The 13718-nt window shown below is 37.8% G+C and overlaps 1 protein-coding gene across 1 annotated transcript in view; it reads right to left on the reverse strand.

The window, feature by feature from the left end:
* Positions 1-13267, reverse strand: part of LOC131688559 (protein scabrous-like) — a 113272-nt gene extending 100005 nt beyond the window's left edge. Inside the window, exon 1 of the mRNA XM_058972887.1 lies at positions 11658-13267. Coding sequence (XP_058828870.1) covers positions 11658-12052 — 395 coding nt within the window. The 5' untranslated portion in view covers positions 12053-13267. The remainder of the gene's footprint in view (positions 1-11657) is intronic.
* Between the last annotated feature and the right edge of the window lie 451 nt (positions 13268-13718).

Here is a 13718-nt window from a genome sequence, read left to right on the forward strand (position 1 = left end):
TAAAAGTTAGCCCAGATGCCAAATTTTGCATAGTTTGGACAGTTTTTGCGTTGATTGTAAATTTATCTCGAAAGCTTAACGTAGGGGTTGGGTATCATTTACATAGAATCTGTATACAAAGTTTGAAAGAAATCGGTTAAGTAGTTTTTGAATGGCAGGTAACATCGCAAATCATGTCTTTCCAGAGACGTTCTACAGAAAGCTTCGTCACCGAGTCGTTTGTCGATTTTTTTGTAATGAAAAATTATAGCATGTTATGGAAATGATACACTATAATGTACAAAAGTTTTGATCAATTCGCTTTATGCAGTTTAAAAAAATCGAGAAAGTGTTTTTTACGCCAAAACCCTTACCCCCTTAATAAAACTTGCAAAGTTGAATATTTTCATAAATGTTACATTCTTAGGAGTCCGTCAAAGTTAATTTTCGTGTAAATAAGAATAACATTTTATTATATATGGATATACAAATGAATATTTGTTTTTTGAGCACAATTTTTAAAATACATGATTTTTACCGCATTACCGCGCGGTGCGGTACGGTAAATGCAATGCGGTTGCGGTAAGCGGTGCGGTTTTATTATTTTTTTGCGGTTGCGGTGCGGACTATCCATTTACCGCCCACATCCGCACCGCGACGAACCCTACTCACACACAAAAAAACTTTGTTACTATTTTTGTTTCGTATCTTTCTTCTACACCTCACATTCCCCCACCCAAGCACCACAAGCAATCTCATCATCATTGCTGATGCATTGCATTTTGTTTTGTTTCATTCTTTTCTCCGCTGCTATAAATAACTCGTAACCTGAAACTTCTAGTAAAAAAATTCTGATATCAGATTAGAACCGACAAAAACTTCTGTTTAGGAAAAACACCTCTTTACTACCCGTACCATGACGACATACTGGCGGAGTAATTAAATGGCATATATAAGCTTCACACTAATGATGAGTGAGATAATATCGTTTGCCTCCCCCCCCCCGCCGCGTCGGTATTTCAGCATCGTCATTGACGCATTTTGCTTTGTACCATATTTCCCCGCTGTTATTAATACTTCGTTTGTATGTATGTGCTGGGAACTAAGCCTTACTAGAAAAAAAGATCAACGGGTAGCATCAAGGACTGGAACCGACAAACATCTACTCGCTAAAACGCCTACTTTACGGCTTAGACCATAACGACACATAAAGGGTAGTTGGTCTAATCAAAGAGAATAGGGAAAGAGACGAATAGTGTGAAGCCAAAAATACCTTATTGAGCAGACCAATCGTGCAATGTAAATAAACATTACTCATGCCTGAGTTGGAGGAGATAAGTATTGTACTTCTATCAAAAAAGAAATTTGAATTTTCGTCAGAATTTAGCTCAATCGTGATTGTAAGGTGCATTCTAGAGTATATGTATGAGTAAAAATAAGCTTTAGAATTATTTCATCTCTTTGTTTCGAAATGCACATCGTTTGATAAACAAATCCATCGATCGACATACGGTTTGTTTGCAAAATATAATAGGAGTCATTTAAAGTGCTGCCTGTAGAAGCGGTTGCCAAAATTCTAGTGTTGAAATCATCATAAAGGGAGTGTTGCCGTTTTGACTGATTTTCACTCTTCGTCTCTTTCACTATTCTCTTTGGGTCTAATGAGCTATATAAACTTCGCATCATTGCAGCAGCGATCACAAATGGGACAGCATGGAGACGATGGTATGTGTTATTCATGTTATCCCTGCACTGCATGAGCCAACAGCGTGTAGCTATGGGGTACGATGTTGTATTGCACAAGTATGAGGTTGGTTGAACACTAACGCATCGTTTGGGAGCTTTTCGCTCACAGTTCGAGAGCGAAAAAAACAAACAATTCCGCTCTCAAGGATTCGTTTTGGGTGCACTTCCATTTTGCGTTCTAGATATTTTAGAGCGGATTTGAACTAGTTCTGTTGATGGATGACTGTTAGTATTAGTTTTGTTTAATACTGCTGTAAGGTTACAACAATTAACTTATCACTGTCCAACTTTTTTGTACTAATTAAGTTTTTCGGTCGAACAATTTGAAATAGTCATTCAAATAATTTGTTTTCGTACACGAGTAGGCCGGTGTAATTAGACCCTGGGCTTCAGTGATGAGTACTCCTGGGTGGCTTCTTTCTCCGCACACGATTGATTCTTATGTTATAATTATTCGCGCTCGTTGTTATGCTATCTAAGGCACATTTTAAACGGTATAACATAAGCCCTACCGAAATACCTGAAACGACAAACTTTGTATGTCAGCAGTGGCGGCGCTAAGGGGGGGGCGAAGGGGGCAAGCACCCCGAGCGACAAAACCAGGGGGCGGCATTTCCTGCTCAACAAATTTTAATATTTTAATAATTTTATTAATCTCAATAAAAATCAAGTGCGGGTGAAACGCTTGAATGTACATTATTTTCGTGTCTGTTGACGATTCAAATGGTAGGGGATCGGGACTGACGGATGCGATAGAACAAAACTATACACAGACTAAATTGCTGGAATTAAACCAGGAAGCTCTATCATATACTTTGGTTCATCGTTAAGAATATCTCGAGGGGTGATAGATATTTGGCGTCAAAAATCATTGTACACAAACCATCAAATCTCAACTGTTACAAAGTTATTCAACTTTTTCCGTAAACAGCTTGCCTCTAACTCAAAAAGTATACCTTGTGTTTTCAATATTTTAATTCCATTGGAAAGGTGTTCCCTTTCCTGTTACGTGTAACGGGTACGTTGTTTCAACATAGTCGATAAGACAACCGGTCTAATAAGTGTTCTATAGAAGGTTAGTTTCGTGCGGTAGCGTACGTTTTTCGACCGAATGGTTTTATTTGAAACCGGCGATTTGCAAGGGGTAAACAAACCAACATTTTTTGTTCAATGATTTCTAAACGGAAGATTATCCGAGAGCTTAAAAACGATAAGGCCGTTGGGAAGACAAGTCGCACCCAGCGTTTGAATAATTTTTTTTTTTAAATTACTTTATAAATTTATTCTCAGTCCGAAATATCATATTTTAATTAAAAAACAATGAAATATTTGTATATTTTTAGATTACCCAAAAAATTTCAAGCGAACTAGAATTATTTCACATGAATTATTTATTTTTTCCTTATTTTATGTATCTGTAGAAAAAAGCCCCACATTGTCCCATTTATTTCCTTTCGTGGTTATAAAGTTAAAGATTTCTCCTCGTCACAAACAAAACTCTAGCTGCCGCCATCTGCCGCTTCGTGGGTTATTAGAAATTGTGGAACATATTTTTTTATATTCATGATGAAAACACCCTTTAAATGTCATGATAACATCTATCATTCTTAGAAACTTTTTTTTATTATTGTATATTTTCGAAGATTTAGGAATAAAATATTTTAATCCAGAGATTTTTTGATAAAAAAATGTTAAAATTCATTTTCTCGAGTATTTTTTTAATGTCATGTAGCGCCATCTACATAGGTTATAAAGCAAAAGTGTCTTTGGTACGTATGCTAAAATATGAAAAGAAACAAGTTTGCCGAAGAAAGTTTTTCAATAGAACGCCTCTGTCAAAAGATAGAATTGATCTATATCAGTTTCTACTTATCTAGATCAAATCCAAAGTTGTTAATGGTCATTTCCATCCAAGATACTTTACTGAAGACACTAATCCTCCAGGATACACACCCAGGGCGCTAGAGGGTTTGAGCGTCGAAAATTGCATTCTGCCCCACTGTGTGCCGCCTTCAAGGTAGTCCTCGTGTTCCAATGTACTGGATTCTAAGGTGCGGCAATGCTATTGCTCTCTCGCTCGGTGTCTGTAAAGCACGTGGATATATGTAAAATATATGGGGTCGAAATTTATTACGTGATAAATTTACAGAAATTGAGCGAGAGAGCAATATAGCATTGCCACACCTTAGAATCCAGTACATTACTCGTGTTATGTTCAGGTAACTGCGCCTGTTGGCTGAATGCTTTGCCGGCGAATATCAAAGCGGGTTTCGAGGACGATCAACGACGGACCAAATGCGACAAATTCTGGATATATTCCGGGAATACAACTTGCGGACTCACTATCTGTGGATTGCACGGCGGCATACGATTCAATAAAACGAAATGAACTGTGGTAGATAATGGTTGAGCATGGTTTCCCGACAAAACTGATTAAACTGATTCGTATAACGCTGGATGGGATAAAATCAAACGATACGAAGATCTGATATGCAAAGGAACGGAACCATCATCACGAGATCTCACATGCTTTTTGGCTTTGCGATCAATATGGATATCATTGGCGTTGATCGTAGAGCAGTGGAAGAGGCATTGTTGGCTTTTAAAAGGGAAGCTGCAAGAATCGGACTGATTATAAACTCTGGCAAGACAAAGTACATGGTAGCTGGTAGAGAACATGTAGTCGTGTTGGGTTCGATGTGGAAATCGATGGGGTACGCTACAACAAATTTATATATCTTAGAACCCTAGTGACATATGATAACGATGTTAGCCGCGAAAGAAAAATTTATGTTGCTGCTGCGAATATGGTTTACGTAGTCAGTTGAAGTCCCACAGCCTAAGGATGCGCGCAAAATTTGCTCTATTCAAATCGCTGATACGCCTTGTTGCTCTGTACGGCCTTGAGGCATGGATGTTGTAGGAAGCAGGATATCGAGTGCTCGGTTTGTTTGGGAGAAAAATCCCTAACGGTATCAAGTATACAACCATGCTGACATTGGAAGGCTATTAGCGTGGTTGTATACTTGGCAGACTACAGTAAACTGGGCTTGTAGCGCGGAATGACGAAAGAGAAACCAGTGAATGTTATGACATAGAAAAGGTTGTCGACTTCGGGGCAAACCCCGCTCTCGCTGGCTGTGCACAATTGCGGAAGATGCGCGTGCGGTGGGCGTCCATGGAACTGGCGGTTCAAGATCGAAAAACCTGGAAATCTAAAATATCAATTATGATTCGGATTATCCGGATTGTTCGGTCACTAGGTCACTAAGATAATGATGACGCCCTTTCACCTAGGGACGTTTGGGAGCATGTAGGACTCAATTTGTGGCAAGCAATTACTTACAAAGCTGAGGCACGAGCTAGAAGCTGGCGAATACTGGGAAGTATTCACCATTCGGCGACCTTGTTATTAGTATAAAAATACTACAAATACTATTAAAAAATTTGTCGACTCTTGCACCATAATGAATAATTACACGGTGCCGCAAAATAAAAAAAAGAATATACCTTTTCAAGTGATCCAGAAAAGGTTGCAGGTCTGGTCAAATACAATACAAACCTACGCTTGATCAAATTAATATACCCTTAAAATATTGATTTATATAGCAAAAAACTATTTCTCGGGTCTCAAAAATTAGTTACGCCGTCATTTGTTATGTTCTTTTGTTAAACGTATTATGCGGTACTTTTCATAACAATCATTATGTTATTCAGTTTTTTCTCCAAATCACACCGTACCCTTAAATGTTCACATGAACTTTTAAGGGTACGGTTTCACATAAAATTTTCAAAAGATCGATTTTTTTTTGCTCGATTACGTATGCATTTAAAAGCATATGTGTAAACTTTGAAGTTAAAATTAGGAAAAACAACGGAAGTTATGATTATAGAATGCCATAGTGCGTACAATGCCTAACTAATCCCTGAAGAGTTCATGCGAGCAAGTATCTAATTTGGAGAAACAAAAATTAACTTCACCATTCTTAACCGAATTTGGAGATAAACAGATCGTTAAATGCAGAACTAAATCTCTCTAATTTTTTAATAAAATAAGAATGTTGAGTAATTTTCCTAATTTTCATGAAAAAATCGCAAAATATTGATTGTTTGCAAATTGTTGTCCCAAACCCGGAGAGTATTTTATACAAAAGTACATAACTTAGCATACCATTGGAAAAGTCTTCTCTTCAGTGTAGATTTTTTTTAGCGGCAAAGGTCCGGAAAATACGAAATTATTTGCAATATATCAAGATTTTGAGGGAATACAGCATTTTTAGAACATTATTTTGAATTGCATTTGATAAGATCTACAACCTATACTAGGTTACTTGAAAAGTACAAAATCCCTATAGTGCCGTGTTATTTGTAATACTCCAAAGGGAAGAAGAAAGTGAACATTGTGATAATTTAGTATGAAAAGTTAATATTTAAATAATATACATTAATCCATTCTTATCCGACTTTTCCCTGGCGCATATACGGCTCCAAAACAATTTTTCATCAAAACTGTAGGGATCAAGGAACATGAAAAATCTATTTTAATTTCTTCTTTCGCAGTGCTGCAAGCTACTTAAAATTTACCATCCAATGCTCAATACAATTCTCCTAAAATATTTACAATAATCAAATTGTATGGAAAAGGTAGTCGAAGACAACCTAAATTGATAGGGTTTATCAGTTTTCAATAATAATTCGAGTCATTCTAAATATATCAAAAATTTATGTTACGCCCTTAACAGAAACTGTCCTTGGCAGCACTGATCCAGCGGGATCTGGCCAGACAAATTGCAATTCTATGAATAATACGTATATATGCTAGTGCTCAAATGAAATTTAATAATCTCAACAATTAATTTTATAAACTAGTCTTGCCTCAGCCAAAACTTATAGTTATTGATAGAAATACGTTTAATGTGGTTAAAGGTATATAAAGATTCTCTGATCGTTTAGCTTGAGAATTTAAAAAAAGACATGGTTGATCGCAAGTAATTCACAAGAATTATATTTTAAAATGTTTTGTCCCATTCTTTGATCAGTGTTTTTAAATATGTAAGTTTTGAAAACACGTTAATTTTTTTAAAATAATTGTGGTGTATTCAATAGGAACTTTTTAGTAACTTCGCGATTTTTTTGTCTTTATATAATATTAAAATTAATTAATCTTGCACTTAAATTTCATACCTTGGTTTTATATTTAGGGTAATTATAACTAATATCTTATATTTCATAAAGGATCTACCAGTAGCGTGGCGCTAACATGTGAGCGGAGTCATAGTGCCACCTTTTGCGAGCAAATGTATGCGCAGCACTACCGCCATGAAAAAATATTGACAATAAAATGTGATAAAGTTCATTTTCATTAAGACATTTTGTAATACTTTTATCATATTTGTTTCATATAGGTGGGAAAAAGCGAACTCTTTTGAAAATTCATTATAAAAGGGTGGCAAATTCAATTTTTGGCCCCGAGCGGCAAAACACCTCGCGCCGCCACTGTATGTCAGATAAATAACCGATGACATACGCGACTTTTAAAGCTAATAACTAGAACAAGATTAAAATTATAAGAATAAAATGAAACTAACTTGTCACCTTTTGCGTCAATATTCAAGCTACAATATTTTTATGCTCATGAAGAAATATGGTTAACGTGACAGTAATATAGTGCATGTACTACCGCAAAGCATATGCAAGTACAGCAATACAATAATATAATTTATTGATGATTTATTAGACTAAAACTAAACCAATCAAATTGACAATAAAACATTTGTTCTTCGTGCTGATATGACTGCCGAAAAGTGATAACTGCCCTTGAAAGATTCTTGCGAATTGTTAATTCTCAACCCTCATACATAAATTCAAAGTCATCATTCACTCAGACAAGATCATGCGTATTCCCCGCGCGCATTTAATACCCAGTGGATTAGTATTTTAGTTGGTCAAATAAACACTAAACAAACAAAGAAATTAGTTTGCTCAGTCTAAAGTAATGTCAACTCTATTGACATCAACCGGCGGATACATGTTCCCTTACAATGCCATAAAATCAAAGAACATTTTTAATATTACATGCGATAAAATATACGCAATTCAGAATATAACGAAATGAAAACTGCTTAATTATCTGCAATTAAATAAGATCGGAAAAAAATAATTGTATAACCGAGGTGGTACATTTTCAAAGATAGCACTGCTGACGAATCACTTTATAAAAATAAGTAATAAGGGATGTGGACGAAAATAGCTGACCACCACCTGTTGTTGCAAGAAATGGTTCTTTATGTCCACATATTTCTCCGAAGACGTCATTAACCCAAATTCAACGATTTAGGTTTAATTAATAGATCACACGAATTTCCCTCTCGCAGGTTGATGGGATTGACAGTATTGTAAACATCATCAAGCCACAATAGATTCAATAGAGTTATCTAAATATAAGGACCTGAGAGTTATCTAAATATAAGGATTTGATTTATATAAGCCCGCTTCAAGATGTGGATTACAATACGCCTCGATAGTGGGGTATCGAGGAGGCCGGGAGGACTGACATGAGACTTTTTTCTGTTCTATAACTTTCCTCTTTTTACCCACTCATAACCAACAATCAACCAGTAACAAATAGATAATTGAGAAAGGATGTGCTATGTGTGGTGGTTGGCTATTCAAGTATTAGTAGTGTTTGAAGTACTAATGTATGTCTTTGATGATCATAACTTCAGCTGTATCTTGTACCTGTCTAATCTATTACGTCACTCATATCTTGTCCTTTATTTCTTCTTTTCGAATCCTATACTGCCATTCTACACCCGCCTTCAGTTGGGTCAGCAAAGATGGTGATAGTGAATGTCTCACTCACACATTCTCAAACGCGGTCTCAAGCGTGAACCTGCAAAAATGCCCTCGCGAATCGGTCACGTCCGGAAGTATGTACTTGATCCTAGAAGCCTGGGTCCATGCTTTCAGCTGGACCAATTAATAAAATATTAGACAACACGTCTCATGGCGACATGACCGGGGACCCTATCGATAAAAGGGCTCCCAATCTCTGCCAGAGTTTAAACCGCCCACCGAAAATTTGATATTCGACTCACGGTTCGCACGACCATTCAGGAACACACGCAATCATGTTATAAAATAACATCAGAGTACAAACGTTAGAGCCCCTCGCGATTTTCCTAGCAACCTACGCCCACGAATTCGCAAACATGATTACACCTCGGTGATAAGGTGAACGTCTCAGCACTTATAAACTTACCAACGCGATCTCAAGCGGCAACCTACAAACCATCATGAGTCGGGATCGTCCGGAAGTCTCTATCCTCGGTACAAACAGTCTAGGTCTATGTTAATTAATAAAAAAAAATGAAAAATTAAGAAAAAATAACTCCCATATCCATTAGACAAAACGTTCAATGACCGGGAACTCTGGTGATATGGGGTAACTCACGCCCTGTCAGAATGTGATCCGTACACCGAAAATTAAATGAATAGCGGTCCGCGAATATGTGAATGGCCGCAGGGTTTCAAAATCGAGTTTATATAAGCGAAGACACATACACGCGAGCACACGCGCCAAACACGTCGATATACGAACGCTTAAGCCCTTCGCGATCATCTACGCACACCTATGTCCGCGATCGCGCATACTTGATAACACTCTGGTAATTATGTGAACGTTTTAGTACATACGAAGTTACAAACGCGAACCTGCAAACGCGCGAGATCATGAATCGGTCACGTCCGGAATCTTAGGTCCATACATCCAGTTTGACCAATCAAAAAATAAAGCTCATATCCACTAGACCACACGTTCTACTGAGACATGACTGGGAACTCTAGTGATATGGAAGAACCCATTTTCTTCTAGAATCGAAACCGTACACGAAAAATAAGTATCAGATTCATGATCCGCGCGCGATCATTGTAGAACACACGCGAATATGCGATAGGCACACGGTTATAAAATAGAATTTATACACGCGAAGTTACATACACGTTAGCACACGCGACATACAAACGCACATGCGATCGAACACGTTAACGTACAAATGGTCGGTGTTAAGTCAGACCGGACTAAGTCGCAAAACATAAAAAATGAGATAATGATAACACTGGATAAAGAATTTCTTCTGCTACATTCCACTTTTGCCAAATATGTATCCATAAACAAGACTTATTGCAAAAAATAATTTCCAATTATAACGTAGAGGATGCAGTGATTCAAACTTTAAACCCATTTTTCTCGAATCAATATTTTGCTACTTGGTCCGGTCTGACTTAACACCGACCAAATGCTCGAGCGCTTCGCGATGATACTCGCTATCGCAAGTCCCTACCCCCGCACATACCTGAATCGTACAATGAATATCACATTCAGAATCACGGCCCGCTACAATTGACCTAATGCAGTGTTTCAGCGGGCGCCATTCGCCTGTCTCGTCTGCAAATTGTAGTATGTGATTCTGACGGGGAGCTCTTCCGAGAACCTAGCTAGAGCTAGGACAACTCCAGTAGGACAAAAATTAATAAAATTAATAGATCACGCGAATTTGGTAAAAAAAACCACTGTGTACTGTAGTGAAAATAAGCAATTCACTCAATTTTTAACCGATGCGTCTTTAAAAATAACAAAAACAACACTAGCATTGGCTTTGGTTCAAAAATCGCTGACAAATCCTTACTTTCGAACGCATTGAAATCTATCAAAACAAATAAAAAGCAACTGGAACGAATGGTATAAAAATCGATTCGAAAAAGCGCTTTATTCGACAGTGTGTACTATATCTTCATGAAAATCAGACAGCTTATGAATAACATTGTTACAGTACATACAGTAGAGTAGAGTGGGGTCAAGTAGGTCGGTTTTCTTTGGCGAGCTCGTGCGATGGTATTTTTGCGCTGATTTGGACAAACAAGAACTGATTGGAAAGGTTATACATCTGACAACGTTTTGGCAATAATGATTTTATGCCTGGCTAAATATTTTGCAAGCTAGATCCAATAAGGCGAAAGTACTTTTTTCGATGTTTTTAAAATCTGGGGGTACGATGGGTCACTATATTCGAGGTTAAATTAAACAATGTACACGCATAAGAAATTAGCGGTGCAATTTTATTTTAAGTATTAATACTGCAGATTTTTTAAAAATTAAATGGACGTCAATGTAACAGCGAAAGAAAAAGTTGAAAAAAACATGTTGTTTCGGCGGCTACGTCTTGCTTTTTACTTGCGAATGACTTCTTCGGTGTCTTCGTCGTCGCCAGAGTGTGGAATTGAAGTTGTTCAACACAATGCAGCGTCAATTTAGACGAAAGGAAAAACCAACTTGACGTTTTTTTACATTGATTAAATCTACTGCACTGAGGACAAAAGATAATGCGTTTTCGCAAAACATCATACGAACACATTAACGACACCGAAGCTAATACAGCTGATCCACGGTAACAGCCAAAATGACAATCGTCAAGGATCTTCTCTACCGTGTATATAGTTCGTACAAGATGAGCAACCTCTGCAATAACATAGCAAAGATAATGCCCTGTACCTATTGTACCCCCATACCTATTTGACCCCTTTCTACTCTACAACTTATTTTTTCTAGTGCACGCTGTCGAAAAACCTGTAACCCCAGCGGAATCTTTGGTCAACTTTAAACAAAGGTAACATTTTCTTAAATACATATATGAACTGAATAATTAACCTATTATATTTATGACTTTCTTGTTGAATTCAACAAAAACCGGAATCAGGCATTAATCTGAATTTCAGGCCAATCATAGCCAACAATTCGCTGTAAAACATGATAGAGGATTTAAGAGTAAAAGTACTAGAATAAGCATATAAATAAGATGGAACTGCACAATCTTGCTCTACTTTTGTCCTAAAAACTATGACTAACACTAAAGCATAGAGCAACGCACACTTACCTCAAATGATCCAGCTCATCGCGAATCTCTTCGTTTGTAAGCTGAATCGAATTTTTACGCACGTATTTTTTCAGATTATTCTCCAGCATTTTGTAATCCTCGAGCCGTTGATTCGTCAACGTATTGAGCTGCTTTGTTAGTAGGCGCACCTGATCCTCTAGTGACAGAACCGGTGCCACACTTTCTCCGTCGAGCGAATCCGAACCAGCAGCGGTTGATTTATCCTCAAACCGCGCCAGATTTACGTTAGTAGCTCGGTTAATGTTATTAGATGCCGCGGTTGGCACTCCGAGAATGCTCGGAATCGTCAGCAGCATTAATCCGAAGGCAATGGTCAGTAAGCTCACCATTTTATTTATTGTATTGGATATTCGCTTGACAGGGGAGCGATCCATTACATATATTTATTTTCTGGCGCTAAACCTTATCCTTCGATGGTGACTGCAGGGTAGAAAAACAAATTTTCCTTTGCTGCTTTTTTGTTTCGAAGGAAACGGAAAACCAAAATAAATTACATCCACTTCCCAAACAAGACTTGCTTGGTTAACGAATGTCCCCCACTACACTGGTTTGCACACACAATGGAGGTCGAAGTTTTTGGCCTATCACGCAGCAGCTCCTTCGGCGAACAATAAATTTTCAATTATAATCACAATTTGTTAATATTTCCTGCTGTGCTTTTAACGTAATTGACGCCGCAGGGCGCTAAACAAACACGCTGATTGATTTTTGTTTGATTGTTTCCTGCGCAACTAGCCGTAATTCACATCAACTTCCCACGATAATTCCAATAAAGATCCGCCTCCGATTCGATTCCAGCAAATATCTAAGCGATCGATTTAGCGATACACGATTATAACCCACTTGCAAACAACGTACTCTCTGATTTTTTCTTCGGAAGCCAAATCTGTAGAGGGTGAGGCTTATAGCAATCACGTCACTATTCTCTTTTGCTGCTTTTCATGTGCACATCAAACCGAAAAAAAAAATTATGGGCAAATAATCTCACATAAACGAAAAGAGAACGACACTACGTCGAAAAAATGACACTCGATTAAACGCACATCCTCGTTTGACCCGTCCGAAGCGAATACGGCCACGATATAAATAAGTGATTAGCAGAAAAAGCAGCAAACAACTATACACATGAACACAATCTATTCCACGAGTTGATTACAACAACCCCTTCAGTGCACCAGTGCCGGCCGATGGCTCATGCGGACAGAGATCACTCACAGCAGTTTACGAAAAGCGGAAACACAGACCTCGTCGTTCGAGCCGTTGGATAACGTTACTCCATTCATAAATATTTTATTCACACTCCGTGCTACCGAGCAGGATGAGGGGCGCTTCGTTTCCGGAAAAATCAATAGCCAAAGCTCACCAAGCAGGAAAAAAAACTAAAACAAGACACCATCAACGTCCTATATAGCACTGAAATAGCTTAGAATTTGAGAATTTTATGCACTATCGCCTTCCTCAATAGCAGTACTATTGACATAGATTATTCGTTAACACACTTTGCCTATAGAAGACAGTACCAAAGCTACCAGTTTTGACCACACATTTGGAATTGAGTTCGAAACGAATATCCTTTTTACGCAACGATCCACACATCAACTGACTACACTGGAGTCCTTACCAATAGCTTTTATACGACAGGTACACTGCTCGCGATCGCTCTCGCGGAAAAGTGTATTTTCTTTTTATGCTGTTCTCAGAGGAAGAGACGAGAGAAACCGCTTTCGAAAAATTCTCTCCGCTCAACTGCGATTCGCATACAAGAGCATTACAAATAACATCGCATGCTCTTGAGCGAGGCGATGTTTCCGGCACATGTTGGTCGATTCAACGTTTTGTTTTGCTTCCATGCTTTGGGGTTTTCCGAGACAGGAAAAAAGTGAATGACTTGTTAGAGTGCAAACTAGAGTAATGAGCCTATAATGGTAGCAGAGCCAATTCACTGAAAATATAAATCCGTAAGTATAATGAAATTGGTCGTGCAATGCACGAGTTCATACGTCATTTTCTGCAACGAAGTATTTTCGTGCATTGTAAATA

The sequence above is a fragment of the Topomyia yanbarensis genome, chromosome 3, assembly GCF_030247195.1.
Source record: "Topomyia yanbarensis strain Yona2022 chromosome 3, ASM3024719v1, whole genome shotgun sequence".
Lineage (NCBI taxonomy): Eukaryota > Metazoa > Arthropoda > Insecta > Diptera > Culicidae > Topomyia > Topomyia yanbarensis.